This window comes from Linepithema humile, chromosome 5 (assembly GCF_040581485.1).
Source record: "Linepithema humile isolate Giens D197 chromosome 5, Lhum_UNIL_v1.0, whole genome shotgun sequence".
NCBI classification, from domain to species: Eukaryota; Metazoa; Arthropoda; class Insecta; order Hymenoptera; family Formicidae; genus Linepithema; species Linepithema humile.
The window spans coordinates 14837555-14855738 of record NC_090132.1 but is presented as its reverse complement, the minus strand read 5'-3'; the positions used below and the strand labels follow the sequence as shown (position 1 = coordinate 14855738).

At 39.4% G+C, this 18184-nt stretch overlaps 1 protein-coding gene across 15 annotated transcripts in view; it reads right to left on the bottom strand.

Moving 5' to 3' along the window:
- Positions 1-5365: 5365 nt before the first annotated feature.
- The window catches only part of raskol (Ras GTPase-activating protein raskol), a 270162-nt gene continuing 257343 nt past the window's right edge, over positions 5366-18184 (bottom strand). For 13 of the 15 annotated variants that reach the window (XM_067355454.1, XM_012360327.2, XM_067355451.1 and 10 more), the window contains 8 exons: positions 14777-15060; positions 13497-13783; positions 12952-13284; positions 12372-12776; positions 12075-12241; positions 10233-11894; positions 9803-9939; positions 5366-8255 (listed from right to left, as the gene is read on the bottom strand). In XM_067355454.1, coding sequence (XP_067211555.1) covers positions 7991-8255; positions 9803-9939; positions 10233-11894; positions 12075-12241; positions 12372-12776; positions 12952-13284; positions 13497-13783; positions 14777-15060 — 3540 coding nt within the window. In that variant the 3' untranslated portion in view covers positions 5366-7990. Of the gene's footprint in view, positions 8256-9199; positions 9940-10232; positions 11895-12074; positions 12242-12371; positions 12777-12951; positions 13285-13496; positions 13784-14776; positions 15061-15708; positions 16213-18184 lie in introns of those variants that run through there. The other 2 variants (XM_067355456.1, XR_010890311.1) reach the window with 2 other exon arrangements.

Genomic DNA, 18184 nt, shown 5'->3' with positions numbered 1-18184 from the left:
TGACTTTGAGATATCGTCGACGACGACTGGCCACGACGACGCTATCTCATTTCGGCTTATCGCACTTGTTTCACTGTACCTTATCTCCCCGTGCTGTGCCTCCTTAAGTCACCGCTCGCTCACTCGTTCTCGTTCTATTTCTACAGTTTGAAATCGTTGCCTCGCTCGCGTATATAGTTCGAATGTGTGCACGCCCAATTCTCTCTATCTATTCACGGCGAGTCGAATTTAATTAGTGGTCTTTAGTAGACGCTTCGGCAAGAGATCTCTGCCTTTCGACTTTTCTTGCCTGAACGTAAACGTTTTTCACGTATTAATCTTGTTCATAAATCGATCACTTTGGAAGAAATTTATCTGCAACAATAATTGCGAGGATGATTAATAATTTGTTGCCATTTTTTTTTTCAATTGAAAGTTTGGAAAAATGAACTTCTTTGACGTTAAGATGATAAGATGATGAAATTTTATATTTACTGCTTAGAAGCTCGCAACGATTTGATATGCAGCCTTGTGAAATTTTTAGCAAATTAATATCGGAAATTATCGTTTTGTTAGAGTTTTTTACGTTTGCTTTCGCAAGCCGAAGTTGCAATAAAGATGTCATGCAAAGCCTTGATACTAATTTGTGGAGAATGGCATGCTCACACAAATGCAGAAAGAAATACGCACTTGAATTAATACCTGTTTAACATCGGTTTAATGTTAAATAATACTATAGTTACATTCAATGTAACGAATGTGCTGCAACAATAAATAAATTAAAAAATTAATTTTATTATTAATTATTGCCAAAGATTCTTATCACCAATTTTTCAAACGTGCGTCGACTAACAACTATTTTCGATCTGTAAAATTGTTTTGAGTAAGATAAATCAAAATAATATAACGCGATATGCGATGTGCTATTATTAGACTACGATAAACATTTTTAGTACATAATAGCAGTGGCGAACACTAACGATAAGCTAGAATATCGTGGATATTCCATCGTTATGAGATTCGTAAAAACAAACGAGAATGTATTATATATACGACTGACCGCGATGTGAAGTAATAATTTGCATAATTGTAAGTGCGAATAGTAGTATTTATCTACGAGAACCGAGAGTAATAATAATTGCGCGGCAGTTGTGACGCAGTTCGACTTACAACTGAAAGAGTATTGCATAAGACGAATTAATTTTTCACATTATAAATTTCTTGAATTTTTAAACAGTTTTGCGTACTGTTTTGTCGAATATTTATCTAAGTTATAGAAAACTATTTTTATTTCATTAGAGTGTCAAATGGTAGCTTCGTACGTCTAATTTTTAATTGAGAAAAAACAGAGATATTAGTATCACAATAGATTTTAAATAAAACATCAAATATCATGATTGAAGCTATTGCATGTTTTGATGCTTTTCGACGCATTCTGACGTATTCCGTATCCGATTATTTCCAGGAGGAGGAGTCATCTCGGAATTATCAAGAAGAAAGGATTTGTAGGCTCTGAATATCCGTGAGACTGGAACTCGCATATCTGCGTCTATATACTCTCTGGAGGATTTACAGATTTCTAATACACCAGAGCTGTTGTGTGTGTATGTATAATATAAATATATATATATAATATACGACTCGATAAATTCCATGCATATATGCATTTCTAAAAGCTATCATACCCACGCACTCCCGGTCTGGTGTGATCCGAAAACTACGAGTGGCCCGGGACAAACGTGAGTTATCCGTGTATCTCCGAAATCTATGGATTTTAGCGACGTTATACCGAATATTCATTGATACCGTATTTTCCTATCACATCAGCGTTTACCGTGCGCGAAGGACCGCTATCCGAAATATCGGTTTCAACTATGGGAAATATGCAAATCCGCCTGCGCGTACTAACGAGCGCGCGCGTTCGTATGGAGCAACGTATGCCGGAGTATGGCAGAGAGATGAAAGAGAGAAGAAATAAAAAGATTCGCCCCGGAGTGTGAAGATTAATTTATTGTGACTCGCGCGTGCAGGCAACGATGACGCATGTGACAGGCAAAGGGCAACGATCAGAGAGACGGGCAGAGACCGCTTATTTAGTATTATCGAAAATTTACCGTCCCTTTGTATGCAAAATCGCGTTCAAAATTCACGAGGTTCAACAAACTGAGTTCTTTCAGCTGAATTTTTTTTTCCGAAAAAAAAATTCCGCTATGTAATTATAAATCAACGCTATTTATAATTAACGCTTGCGATAATGTCGCAAGCGAAACTGCCATTTTTCTGTTCAGACTCGATTTCTCTCTCTCCTTGTCTCCCCTCGCGCGGCATACTTTTTTTTCTTCAACCCTTGAACTGCAACGATCCCCAGTTGGAATTACATTATCAACACTGCCAAGTTCACTTCTGTTTACATTCGGCACGCTATATGCAACCGTGAACGAGGGTGCGTGCTTTTCTCACGGACCGTCGGATGATCGAATCGATCGCTAAATTTTCCTGCATATGTTTTTGAATTTGTCGAAAATTGCTTGGAGGAGTTATATTTCTATATATTTTATACAATTTTATACAATTGATGAGTTTAAAAAATTTACTAATGTCTTTTAGGTATTCTATAATTTCTAAAATTATTCTAAATTTCATATTGGATCGATATATATTTGATACTATTTTTATTTTGTGGAGAATATTATATATATTTAATTATCGCGTTATATCTAACATTTCATATACATTTTTAAAACCTTTATTAATTTTCAAATTTTAAAGACTATGTGTGCGGAATAAGTAAATTAGTATTATCGAACATTTACTATCTCTTCATACGCAAAATTTATTATGGCAAATTATGTCTAGACTATGCTCTTTATTTACAATGCGTCTCTATTATCTCGCGCGTTGCAAGCCTACTTTTTTTTATTTTCAGACATTTATTTTTACACGTATTTGCTATACGCACGCGCGCACATGCGTTTCTGTTACAACGGCCGTGCTTATTCAACAGGTTTACGAGGCACGTAGCAGTATCCCCATAGTAGAAATCGCTCTCGAGTCCCCGCGCTTATGTTTCATAAATGGAGCAGAAATTATTCCTCATACGCGAGTTCCCGCCGGAGAGCGATAAAATCGGTAGCAAGTCGGTGGCATTCTTGTAAATCTCTTTCGATGAACGCCGCAAAGTCGGAACGAACAAATCGACACGAATTGTATTCGTAATTGGAATTAATTATCAAACACACAAGATAAAAAAAAAACGTAAAAACTGATAAAAAATTAAAATAACTTCAAACAATGTATTTTTTATTTTATATCGTTATCTATCAATATAATTGGAATTTTACGTTAAAATCTGAATGAAAAGAGAACCATGTACATTCTAACGGCAAGAGTTAAAAAAGCGGAGAAATTTTTTAATTTTGCCTTTATAACCATTTCTATGATAAAGTTGAAGTTGCTACAGTTATTATGGTAATTGTCGCTCAGTTTCACATTTCTGAAATTATATGCGCAGGCATTAATATGTATTATTGCGACTTAAGTTATCAGGAGCTTTTGATATAGTCAGTAACTAAGGTAATCTCGCTTTATAACAGGGCGTTATGACTTTACAATGTTGCATGCATTAATAGCTATTAGCATTTCTACATCATCGATTTTGCAACTCCGTTCTCTTCAAATGCTATCAGTGATATTACCGTTTAAAACTCTCTTAAACTCATCAAAGTTGATCTGTGGTGTGCACAGATAGGTAGACCGGCTTCCTGGCTTTCATATGGTTTACGTCCCATAAATCCAATTATATGACTTACGTAATAAGCTAACGAGTGGAGATAACATGTTTATGGTGTTCGACAAGATAAATACACAGTAAAGTAACAATAAAGTGTGTTTTTACGAAGTTTGAATGACCGGATAAAAATCTTTGTAATGCAGTTTGTTATTAAAAAGTATGCAATTATGTGCTCGTTAATTTTTTAATCAGATTATCTCACATGACGATCGTATCTTTAATTTTAAGCGACGATTTTAAACTATTATTTTGAGATTCAGATAACGGTTGCTTGATATATGACGTGTAAAATATCAACACAAATTTGATTGCAGCGAATATTCGCGCTTAACGCATTTAGCGATTGTTTAATATTACAGTAATGTAATTTATTAAAATACTTTGAATACGAAAATATTATTCGATGTAAGCTCGACGAAAATCTTGCAGAGAAATAGATTTATTTTCACTTCTCGTCAGTATTAAACATGCGCACAAAGTTAACCGCAAATTTGACATTAGTCATATTTAATGCTAAATGTAAAATCGAGAAAAATATAAATGCTTTGAAAATAATTTCTCGTTCGTTTACACGGCAATAACACTGTCTTAGAAATGCCGTGCGTGTATCGTTTGCGTTGGCACGCGTTCGCACGCTGGAGGGTGCGTATTATTGATTTTTCGAGGGTTGCCGCGCCGTCATCGAGGCTCATCTCGATTAGATTGATTGGTCGACAATGATCATTCGCCGACTGTCTGTTTACACGGCAATAATGCGATCACCACAGCGGTAAGTATCCAAAGATTACGGCTAATGGCGATTAGTTTATTCGTGATTGAGTGATTCTTCTCTGTGTGCTGAAAATTAAGGCAATAGGGCTTCTTGAATTTTTTTTGCGATTGTTTGAGCAATTTATTTATTTAAATGAATATTTAATATATTTGAAATCTGATAAATATGATATATATTTAATATTGTTGCTACTTGCACGTGTAATATTAAATTCAGAGCTCGATTTTGACAAGATAATTGTTGGTTGAAAAATGATTGATCTATAAGTCACTTTGTTGAATGAATCACAAGTGTAATTAAATTTTTCTATAATTGAATTTATTAAATTGCTCTGTCAATTTTAACATTTTGTGATTTGTAATGGACTTGCGGCTCCATCTGTTGTATCCGTTAAAGAAAAGCCTGTCGGAAAATTAACAGAATTTTAAAATAATGTATTTTATTATCTCGTATATATGTTCATTCAATTCTGAAATTATACAAAAGTCTGAATGTCTTAAATACAATAGAATCATCGTATCAAGAGAGAATTTACTTTCTAACGCACATAATTTATCGTGCGAGTAAACACGAGTTTGTCTTCGTTCAGAAATATACTTACCATAGAAAGGCAAGTAAATTCATGATGAAAGATTATATAATTAAATTTTATTTTATATTAAATTATAATTAATCTTCCATATTTTCTCATTTTTTCTCTTACTTTGTTTTATGTGTCAATATCCTTTTACTTTTTTATATCGATTTTAATAAAAATTAGTCGGTTCAACGTTTTGAAACGACTGATTAAAACTGGAGTTAAAGAAATGAGGATAACAGGCTCATTTATAATATGTCTAATCGTATTTATTTGTTCATGTAGTGTAATAGTCGCTATACGCTTAAATACAGGTGGTCTATTGCAGAAACGAATATACCAAAACTTAATAATGTACATGCTATTTAAGTGGTTTTTTTTAAATAGATATTCATTGATTACATCGTCCAACAAGAAGGGGATAGCGTTAATATATTAATTTTATGATGTAAACACTCGACAAGTCGAAGGAAGCGGCTCTTAAGGGGGCGGTTTCCCGCGAACGCAATATGGTTAGGGACAGGAAGATGGGAAAATATAAAAAAAATAATAGAGGAGGAAAAGAAGGGAGAGGGAGAAGGACAATCTCTATACAAAAATAATTGGCGTGAGGCAAGAAACTCAAACGCTTAGACACAAGATAATAACGCTATGGTACAAAGTCGACAAGATAATACTTTTTTCTTAACGAGATTAGACTGATTATAAATTTTTCTCACTCCTTTTCACGGACTCACTTTCACACTTTCTCATACTCTCTCTTTCTCTCTTTTTCTTTCACGCATCCTTTTTCTCCGTCTCTTTCGTTCTCTCTCGCTCGTTTTCTCACTCAGTCTTTCACACACGCATTGTACGACAATGGCTACAATAATAATTGTTATTGTGATGTAAAACGTAACACATTAACGCTTTGTGAACGAGCGAGACCTTCGAGAAATCTAATTAATTAATTGTCATGCATTATACGCTGCTTGTGTGCAGAACTACTGCGCGCGGCTCGGGAATCTCTCGGTGTATGAAAATTTTGTCTGCGGACAGCACGATAGCAAAGCGGGCAGAATGATTTCCGAATTTCGTCACGCTTGCATGCCGCTCTTCGCTCGAATATCGTTCCCGGCTGCGTCGCTTCCGTGCATGACGATAACTGTTATCGTCTTTACCGGAAACGGCCAAAGTAAAAAAAAAAAAAAAAAAAGAACCAAATATCTTACATAAATCTCGATACTCTCTTTACAGTGCGAAATTCTTCTTTGGTAAACACTACTAAATAAATATCGTCGCTTAGATTAAAGTCGGTCATTCTAAACCAAAGGTAATCGTATAAGAGTCTGCTCGCGTTTGTCGAGATAAAAAATTCGAAGACGCGCGCGAAACATTACTTTGGAAGTCCATTTTCGGCGCTGTCGCTCGACGGACTATCGTCTTTTGGTCGTGGAAGCTTGTTCAGTTTTTCGTTCGATATTATAAATGGTGGAAAAAAGAAAAATGACGCGAGCTATTCGGCTAGATTCATTCGTCCTCAGCTGCAACGCGCGGGCTTCTCGTGATCCGAAGTAACGCGTAAAAATGAAAATTGCGTCGAGACCATGTATATTCGGGGAAGAAACTAGAAAAATATATATATGTCTATAGAGATCCTGCAGTACGATCCGGTGCTCGAGGATGCTGTTTCTATATTTCGTGGTGTAGCGCGAATGTTCGATATTATAATCCTTGGATATCATACTGTAACTATTATATGGTGCATGTGGCTGTGCGTAGATAGATACGGTACTAGAAACAAGGGAGAAAACAAATATATGATTTGTCGATCAGAGTTTGTTCGTGTGCCGTCCAAGTGCCTGCTACTTGTGATAATCCTTAACCGGATGGTCCAATTATTAATTAATTGGACGTCGATCTTTTGTCGCGCAACTAATATATACCGTTTTGTGTCATCTGATTTCTAACTGCACAGCAAATAAAAAAATTAATAAAACTTGCAATTATCTACATATCGCTGATAAATGACAAAATAGAAGTTTTATTGAGTTTTGTGCATATACTTCATGCTCCATATCAAATATTCTGATCAATAAAGTTCATTTCTATTGACTTCCATTCATGCGCTTATTAGTTCAAAAATAACTGTATTGAAATAATTCTTTATTCGATCAATAAAGATTTGCAACTCGCTTCTCACCGGTGATTAAAGATTTTCAGTTTCGATAAAATTGAATTTCGTCTCGTTTGCCACTTTTGTTTCGTTCGTGTCGAACGAAGCAAAGTCGCCGTCGGGAGACGCACAGTTGCGATATTTTGTCGACTAGTCAACGCTGACGCGACTCCGATCGTTATTTAAACAATCAGGACAATTTCCATCGTCGGACCTCGGACGAGTCGCGGATTTTCTTTTATTCGCGTACAAATAAACCTAGCCTAACGCTATGTCACATCATATAAATTCGACGAAAATTATCTATTCACTCGATCTGTCTATTCACTAAGTAGCCTCTGTTTTTGCGCACGCCATTTTCTCCTATATCGTAATCTCTTGTATTTTCTTTTCAGTATGATGCTTTATATCTTCGGATTTTGCGAGTCTAAGTCGACACCGGGACAATCATCCACTCGTGCTTGTACGTTTCAAATTTTCGAGCGCGTAATCAGTTGCTTTCGGCATTTTTATATCTCATGATAAATCAATTTACCATGCGCTAGATCATGGTACAAATGCTACAAGATCATTATTCCGAAGAGATAAATGTCATTATTAATCGATACGCATTTACGATACGCGTATTGCAGCACGAGGCCTTAGAAAAAAAAAAAAGAAAAAACGCATCTTAAACCAATCCAAAGATTCTCTTTCGTTCACGACGATTCCCAATGCTTAGCACGACGAGCTCTTGAGTTCACCGATATCAGCGATATTCTGCAACAGGGGTGCGGCCTCACCGCTCGCTTGAGTCTTGGCATTGTAGCGTTGCTTACTCAGCGCCGACAGCAGGCTCGCGTTCGTCGACATGAGACGCGAATTCGCGGCGCCCAGAGCGGCTATTTGCTGTTCCTGCGCGTCAATCACGCGCTGCTTGTACGACAACGCCGCCGACATCTTCTGCTGCTCGCGACGTAGCTCCTCCTCCACGGAGATTAACCTGTGGGCAAAAACGAGAACATTATACCTGAGTTAAGCGCAATCGTGCAAAGAAGAAAGATGATTGACAGAAAACTACGGCGTATCTTGTATCGAAAATACTCTTCAAAACGATCTTTATTCTTTGAACAACTTATAAATGGTAGCATTATACGCGAAGAATAAAGAACGTCGAAGAATTAAGCACATGTAGAATTAAACTTCGCCTGTGAACTCTCTCTCTCTCTCTCTCTCTTTATTCGATTTATATAATTTTACTTTGGACAGATATTGAAAAAGTATAATGACGACAAAACTTCTTCTTTTATTTAAAAACTGAGAGACGTTATGGCGAAGTGAGAAAAGAATCAAGCACGATGCATATTTAATGAAATAACATTGATAGATAAAAATCAAACTGTAAGAAGCAGCGATAGTGTCTGATGTAGAATTCGATATATTTTTGGAAAAGGAATAATTGGAATATAAGGTAAGAGGCCTTTCTCAGAGAAACCATGTATTTGCTCTGTAACACAGCGAGCATGTATGAGAAAGAGAGAAAAAAAAGAAATGTCCACATATTGTAAGGTTCGATAAAGCGGTGAACATCAGCTCGCGACACGACACGGACATTTCTTCCTTGGTAGCACACGAGCGATTGGTGAGAGTCGCAAAATATCCGTGCGCATGAGCAGAATGAATGTGTTGAAATGTGTGTCGAGGTGTATTAATGTGTTTGATGAACGACGATCGGTGAAAAGTTGATAAAGTTGACGTTTCGTGATCGGCAATGTCGAGAATCGGTGAAGGGTTTTTTTATTCAAGTTCAATTTCAAGTGGCGAATACACACAGCGAAACGCGATCGCGTGGTAGTGTTTTCATAAAATCAAGAGAGAACACGATGAGAAGCTAATATGTAAATGTAAAAAATGTAAGAAAAGCTTAGAAATATGATTGACTCTTACACCAAAGATCCAGATCAAGCCAGAGTATACCAAATGCAGCGGATAGAATGCACAGGAACACACAATCAGTTAAACATACATCATTTCGATAAAGTAGCCGTTCATATACGGGTGAGTGTTTCCCCATTAGTTCCGTTAGACATAGAAAAAGTGGTACACGCGATTAGGCGAAATCCATCTTTAACAGTACATAAACTAGAATAGACAATAGTTGTAAAAATCGCATTGCTTGTTACATTCATGAAATTAGAATTAGATCCGACAATCTGATCTGAGCAGCTAGTAGAAGTAAGAATTTTATACGAATCGCAAATTCTGCAAAAGCGCACTTCTTCCGAAGCGTGATGATGAATCTGAAAGTTGCCAATTGAAATGTCATCTCGTGACACGATGGACTTTCTTTACGAAGGCTTTGAATGAATTTCGCGACGAGTTGAGAAATGAGGACGTGGAAGATCAAGTGGCTGAACATGGCGAGAATATGTCGAAGTGAAGAACGCATAGAACGTGATAATAATGATCACTGTGGTATCAGGGTTCACACTCAGGCAAAGATCCGGTAGTGGATTAGCGATTACTAGTGTGGAAATGAAGATGAAGTACCTGGAAATGATGCTCTTCATGTTGTTGTCGGGTGCGAGGTCTAAATCGGCATCTTCGGTGGCGCCTAATCGCGTGCGCATTCGCAGCCGATCTACGCTATTCTGCAGCCTCTCCACTTCATACATTTCCACTTCGTACTGGAAACGAAGAGACGTGGTGTGTTAGTTACAAGACAGGTAAGAGAGGGACGTCTGCGGTATGCCGTTCGTTAGACAATAGATTACAAAAAAAAAAAAAAAAAAAATTACAATTGTTCGTAGTCGGCGAATCCATAGTAAAGAATCTGGTTATTCACAATTTAATCTGCACAGGTTCCGAAGAATTGTAAATTTTTTTTGTGTTTAAGAAACAACTGTTAATTCGATTAAGTTGAGGTGTCGCCTCGTTAATAACTGACAATGGTGGAACAAGTTGTCTTTTGTTGGCTCACCTGATCAATGCTTCGATGACTGCGAGACTTGCTCCTTCTGGTGGTGCAATTTTCTTCCTCGCTAGTGTCCGACAGGTCCCTTGTGGAGTCCAGAGAGAGTCTCCTTCGAAGCTTCGTGCAACAGACGTCCTGCGCGTGCTCCGAGTTGTTTCTGTGGGCTTGGTTATTCTGTCGCCATTGATTCTGGCCGTTTCTCTGATGATTTCGCACATTGTTTTTGGGCGGTGGTGAGGGGCTGAGGTCAACGCCTCTCACGCTGTCGACGCCGCCGCCACCACTGCCCTCTCTTTCTTCGGAGCTACTGCTGTCCCGTCTGCCCGTCCTCGCATGATTGGACTCCATGTGATAAACAGGATTGGCGAATGCTAGCGGTGCCGCATTGAGAATATGCGCGTTGGCGTTGTTGCTGCTGAGATCCACCGGGCTGGAACTTTGACTGTAAGCGGCGAAGCTTTGATAGCCGGAGGAAGCCACGTTGCTCAGTTGCGAGATGGAGATTTGCGAGCCCTTCTGCGACTTGGACTCCGACACCTCGTCGTCCGCGTATCTTAACAAATCGGACAGCTCATCGAGATTGCCATTGGCAGACGCATTGTTAGCCTTGGAAGTGTTATAGTTGTTGTTGGGTTGATGATTGATGGACAGTGTGAGATTCGTGGGCGGATTAACGACCACGTTGGCGTTCACCGTGGTCTTCGAGACGTTGTTGTAGTTACGCTGCTGCGTCTGATTGGCGTTCTCCTCTTTGTGGCAGTGGTTTCGACTGGCTGACCTCGAGACGTTGTAATTGTTGTGATTGTAATTATCCTCCCGATCGTGGATGTCGAGACTCTGTAGGCGCGCGATGTTGTGTCGATGTTGTTGTTGTTGTTGTTGTTGTTGCTGCTGCTGCTGTTGCTGCTGCTGTTGCTGCTGCAAGATAATGCCACCGTTGTTCGACTGGTTATTTTGCGGAGACGTGGTGATGTTGTAGTTCGAGTCTTTCAGATTATTGTGACTTTCGGATCGCGTGGGACTCGTCGGATGAGTCTGGCAGTGATTGACGTTCGCCAGGCTCGCACTGGCCGTCAGTCTGTAGCCCGGTCCGGAACGATTGGACCCGAGCGGTCTGTGCTGTCGCGTGATCGGTGTCGGCGAGCGCGATACGAATGCTGCCGGCTCCAGGGGATAATCGTCCGAGCTGATTTGCAACTGCAGTTTGCCATTCGTTGGCATATAAGCGTTTCGCGGTAGAGTCGCTGCTCTGGCGACATTTGGACTGCGCGAGCTGTTGTGGCCCAACGTGTTGGTTTGCAGCACCTCGTTGCTGTCTCTGATTGTGCCATTTATCGTACTGTGGTTGCTCAGCGTCGACGTAGCCGAGATGGAGAGATTCGTATTGCTATTGGCGATCGTCGGATCGTTGTAACGGAAGATATTGTTCTGTAGATTCGGGTAGCGATGCGCGGTGGGCACGGGACTTGGTCCTGGCTGATTCAAAGCCACCGAGATCCTGTCGAGGATCTCGGGTAATCGCGACGGTGGTATCGACGGCGAAGTCGGCGCTATCGCTGTCATACTTTCTTGCAAGAGAGCGTGCAATAAAGACAACTGCTTGCCCAAATCTATGTAACCGTCAAACTCGAGGGAGTTATTGGCTGGCGCGTCCTTTGGCAGTGGGCTCTGTTGAACAGAAAGATACGTTTTATTCCGACTGATCGTATGATTGCATAAATATTCGTTAGACATGGTTATATAGTTTTAATTGTATAAAAAAGTTATACAAAAAATGTGAAAGTAATTCTGCAGATGTGGGCTGATATAAATTCAATTAAGAGAAAACAAGTCGTGAATAATGCTTACGCTAATTAGTTGTAAGAATTTCTTCATAGATTGAGCTTCACGTTCGAGTAGATCGTTCATGAATTCCATGAAGTTCTCCTTGCCCTGGAATCTCGTGAAGTTCGCAAGCGTCTGGAGCGTCTTTGCGACCAAAGTGAGATTCCTCGCCGCTTTCTCGTTCGGATATTCTAAAGTGGAGCGATTATTTTTTTTAATAATAATTCGTAGTAATATAATATGTAAGGTAATAAATATATTGTAAATCTATAAAGACATACGCGTTAACAATTAATAACGCAGTTGCACTATTTAACTTACCGTGCGTAATGTTGAAGAGAGACGGACTGAGAATGGCGGGGCAGAGGAATCTCAGAAAGATCGACGCGGAAATGAGATTGTCCGCGATATCCTCACGGCCTAAATCGGCCAGACGCTCGCGGAAGATACGGAAACACTCGCGCAACTCCAGCGGAAAATGAGTGTGGCTCGACAGAATTCTGCTCCATGCCAGTTCTACTGCGTTGCGAAGGTTCTGTTGCTGTTTGTGTAACGCGGCGACGGAAGCGACCTTGAGTGGATCCACTTCGCAATCGCCGCCTTCGACCGCGCCTCTCACAACGGCTCCCAAAGTTTCTTGTAGATATCTGTCTCCGGTCAATTTCAAGTAGGCTTCCATTGCCTTTGTAGCTAATGAATTTCCTCGAAAAGTGAGTCTCTCGTCATCTAAAATATATACCGAATAAATACAAACTGAACTGTGAATTATAAATTAAAAAATTGAAAATAATTAAATTAAATTAGATTTATGCAAACGATAAATGTGCTTAGGAAAAAAACATTTCGAACAATAGCATCGTCACATTTAACAACTTTATGCATGAAAACAATAAAAACTTACCTATTCGATGAATGTCCATCATGACGAGATCGGCGAGGAATTGCGGCGCCTTTTTCTCTCGTTGCATCACTGCCACCAAGGCAGTCGCAATGTCTTCCTTCGCCTTGACGCCAATAACGGGTTCTAGTTTCTCGCATAGCGATGCATAATCGGTCTTCAGATACTCCAGAAACTCTTGGTACACTTGAACCGGCAGTATGTCGACTGACTGGAAACGACACTTTACTCTTAAAGCAGGAGGCTCCTTGAGGGGTCCCTTGTCACCTACTACGGGATACCATTTCTCTGTCAGATAACGCGACGTCACATTGTGTACTGGTATACTGACAGAACCTAGAAAGATAATCGCGTGAGACATATAGCATATGTGTAACGCTGCGTTATATTATAATTGACTGCAGTAAGTCGCGTCGTACCGTTGTACACTCGCGTATTATAAAATATAATGCGCATTTGTATGCAATCTGAAATCTTTCCGTGTGACGGACGTGATACGCCTACAATGTAATAAGGTTTAATTAAAACATATATCAAGATGTGCTTACCGATTAAAACGTTTTTGTCCCTCTTCTTTTTCCTATCCGCTTCCCTGTACAAGTTGACCTGGATAGTGTTGACGGAGGGCAAATGGTGGAAGTCAAAGTGCTCGCCCCAGAAGCACAAATCAGCTTTCAATTTGGCGGTCGTTCGCGCGTACAGAGTGCTGTCGAGACAGACCTCGCAAAAATATCGCTTCTTCGCGGGCACTCCCTTCGCCTCCAGCAACCAAATCTGCAGGGAGTTGTCTGTTCGGCGTGTTTGTTCTGCGTCTGGCTGAACGGATTTCCTTAAGCTGCGTAAACAACGAAAAAATGTTTGTCCACTTCTTTGCACACAATATCGATCGCGAATTAGGAATGGTTAGTGATTAACTTGATCGTATAAAAATCGAATAACAATTTTAAGTTTGAAAATTGTATGTCAAGGCAAAAATTAGATATTATTATATTGTTATAATGGAAGACTTTAAGTAAATAAGTTTGCCAATTTTTTAAAAATAAAAATTTACTTGCAAACATCTGCAATAGCTGATTGGCACTTGGAGCCTTTTTTAAAAATTTGCGATTAAAATGACAAACTCTACGTGCCATGGCTAACAACGCTAAAGCGTTAGGCTAAGTGCAATTAATAAGTATAATAAGTGACTTAAATAAATAATTTATTGTACGAAAGGCACTTAGAGCTTGATATACGTTGTTAGCAATAGCACTTACAGCAGTTCTTGATTCTAATCATGATTTTTTGACAGCAGATATACTATCTATGGTATTTGGAGCCTTTTTTACCTTATCTTTTTTAGGGCGTTTAGCACTTAGAGCGTTTCATAAATTTTTAACTTCTAACATTTTTTAACTGTTGTTTTGTTTGATCGTGAAAAGCACTTTTTACAAGTATAAACATTCATTCGTATCACTTTTTACAAGTATAATAATTCATTTGTATCTCTTTACTTCAAAATCTATTTTTTGACATTTAGAGCCTTGCTTACTTGAAGTCTTCAATTATTATAAGCATATATATTTATCCAGCAGTAATCTGGTTTGCGTTTATAATTTTTCCGGCTCTACATTTATTTGCAGCATATATTTATGCCATGCTATTTAATGCTTTGCACAATCATTGTCATATCTGTCCGACTTCATGACTGCATGATGCCGCACCATAAATTTGGGACACCCTACGGTACCGCAGGCGTCTCGAGATAACCGGCGTGTCGTTCTCGTATGACGAAAACGAATCGACGGATGAAACGACAGGGCGATAAATAAAAGCAACGTCCACAGACCTGTGCAACCACTGGTCCCGTTCGTGAGCGGTTCTGCAGCTGAAATACTTGGGTCCGCCGGTGCTCGGCGTGACCTGGAAGCAATGAGGCCTGCCGAGGAGACTGGGATGCAACGGCGTCACCGCCGCGAGGTCCATCGAGGTCACCGCCTGCCCGCACAGCAGAGATTCGTGCGAACGACAACCCCGAAGACCGGCGCCCCGTTGCTTCTGTCGCTCGAGCTTCGTTACGCTTTTTGTCCTCTTCAGAGGGTTTGATCGGAACGATCGTTTCGAGAAGAAGTTCTGTAAACCAAAGAAGGTGATGGATCAAAAATAGTTTAGTTAAAAACGCAACTCACGATGGTTTCCAGCTTTCCTTTCAATATTACTTTACACTCATAAGTATATGTGTGATATTCGATATTTTGCTGTCTTTCGCTTTTCATACAATTGTTTATCACGAAATAGAATGCCTCGCTCCACTTTCCGGTCTTGTGAGTTCGCTGCATTTCTTTCAGGCTACCGAGAGAGAGAACGGATTTGGCTAGTTGCCACTTGTTGAAAAAGCTTGATACGCTTCCAAGTGCATAACATATCAAGAAACATAAAAAGCGTCCGCGAAAGCGAAAACAGAAACAAGAGAAAACTTTGCATTTGTTATAGACATATTCTCTGTGTGACAAATATCAGAACAAATATCAAAAAACACATTCGTCAATGTTTAACAGTGTTAAATTAAATAAGCGATACATTGAAAATTTTACATTAAATTTTATTACACCTCATTTAACTTCGTACATCATTTATTAGAAACAAAAGATTTGTGCGAGATTAATTCAGGACGTTTAATTTCAAAACAGAAAAAGAATTGTTTTTGTAATATGCTTTCATACGCGATAAAAATATATGTGAAGCCACAATTGACTTTCCGCAACTGTTTGCGATATTTACCCTCGTGCTAAAGTAGTTGATGATCATGCTGACAACTTTGTCGTCTTCGTTCTCCTCCATTGGCTTAACGCACATTTTTCTCTCACGCGATCCCGAACAATCTTGGCCGGCAAGTGTTTTCGATTCGCGGAATCCTTAACGCAAGAATACGTGCGTATCGAATCACGCACTATCTATCTTGCTTTTCACTTCGCGAAATAAGACGGTGTTGTAAGCGTCGGAAAAATTAAGGAGCCGACCGGGTTTCGAACTCGGGATCCTTCGTTCCACAACCTTGCTCGACGACTGCTCCACTACTCTCTCAATTATACCAACCGTCCACCAAATATCTAAACAAGCCTCACTTTATACGCTTACAGCTCGGCCAGCCTGACAATACATTCGTCCTCGAATGTGAGCGATGTGAGCTCTCTCAATTGTCCATCTCCACACTTCGGGCTCCCCACCAGTCAAGGTTTCCTCATTAAACATAGACGAATGCACCATCTCGTGCATCCACATAGTCTAAAACTGACCCCCCGAGGGCCAGCGGATTCTATCCCACTTCTGAAATCTGTAAGCGTCGGAAAGATTAAGGAGCCGAGCGGATTTTGAACTCGGGATCCTTCGTTTCACAATCTAGCATTTGCTCTACGACTGCTCCACTATTCTCTCGATTATTTCGACCGCCCACCAAATATCTAAACAAGTTTTACAGCTCTATACGCTTACAGTGTGTTCATCATAATGTTGGAGCACTTTGTCTCTCGCGATACTTTTACATGATTTTTCATTTGGCTGCTAGTATTAATATCTGAAGATTGTTTACTAAATTAATAATTTTTAATTATTTATTAGTTTGTATTACATATTGCTATCGTGGCAACGCCACGAAAAATTCTTTTTCAAATATTTGTATTTCCTCGACTTTATTATCGCCTTTAGCAAGTACAAATTAATTCTTGTTTGCCGTTAATGGTTCTTCACGATAGAAACACAGTTTTATTACCGATAAAATAATCATAAATAAAACATGACACTGCTTATGTTATTCATGTCCAATGTGTAAACATTGTAAAATTTACTTTTGAATGATTCATTAAACTTATTATTGGCTGGTTTTCTCCCACTAATATTTGCTTAGTAATCGTTTATGATTTAAGACGAAATAGAAAAACCTTTGTGCGGTGCGATGGAGATAAATAGTTAAGGCTTTCACTAATCATCACTTCAAATAGATTGTAACGTATACCAAGTTATGTGTGCTTCGTGTAAAAATTACCGCTAGCGTGCGTTCTGGCATTATCATCCATTGCTAGGTCGAAAGTGGCCATTGTTACAAAGTACATTATCACCGTAATAAAGCGTCGCGTTATCATGTACGTACATGTGAGATAAGGCTGGCCCAATGTCAGGATGCAGTCTAATCGCGCGCGATTATACACATACGTCATGAATTTCATAGCTACAAAGTACAGACTGCATTCCTAAGATACTTTGAGAAATTACAAATTGCCCACTCAGCGATTATTAATTGCTCTTCATTTCAAATCGTTACTGATGTTATTAGTTTGCGACGAATAGTTCGCGTAAATTTCTATATTCTACAGTTTATTCTTCAATTCAATGTTGTTTATTTAATTATTCATCAAACTGTCCAAGCATCCTTCACAGGTCTTCACAATGAGCCGTCTGTTCACAAAAATTTTTCGACGTTGCATTAATCTGCGAAAATTAGCACTTTTATTTACCTCAAAGTTCAACAGTGTTTGCGAATTATTTCGAATTTGCGAAGCCTCGAAATTCCTTTTCCCGTGTGTCTTCAATGATTCAAACGTATCGCCTGCGCGGACGTTATTCAAACGGACGCGAAACAAGATGCAAGAGATTTAAATTTCAGTCAATACTAGTTTCCTATTTCGCATAATAGCGCTCTGGCGAGCGCTTTCAAGAGATTCTTCAGGCAGCTGTTGCCGCCAAAATAACTGTCACGAGCCAAGAATTCCTCGGAAGCGTGCTCAGGTATCTCTATGGCTTTAAAAGCAACATCTCGAATGTGTCTGAGGATGCGTCCTTCGCGGCCATGCCGGCGTCTTGCAGGCCAATCGCCTGGCCGGCGATTTAAATTGAGAGGCCCTTTAAATGGTTACGATTTGTTCTTCCGCGTGCACCAATCGTCCGATTACTTCCGGAACTTATCACGGTCGACCAAACATTTTTTACTCGCGACGCATCGTATTGAGTTTCATAACATAACTCCGACATGTATCGTCATGCATGGAGGATAATGACCGATTGGACACGTAAATACAGTCTGTTTTTTTGGTTTCTGCATCGTAATGCGATGACAAAGTCGAGAAATGTGCTTGAGCCGGTTATAAATATATTTTTGCTGTCGCGTGCAAAGAGCACCGGATTTTTAATTAAAAATAACGTTTCTACTTCTGATTCGAAAATACACCGCTCGTTTCACACACGTCGCGTTGTATCAATTAAA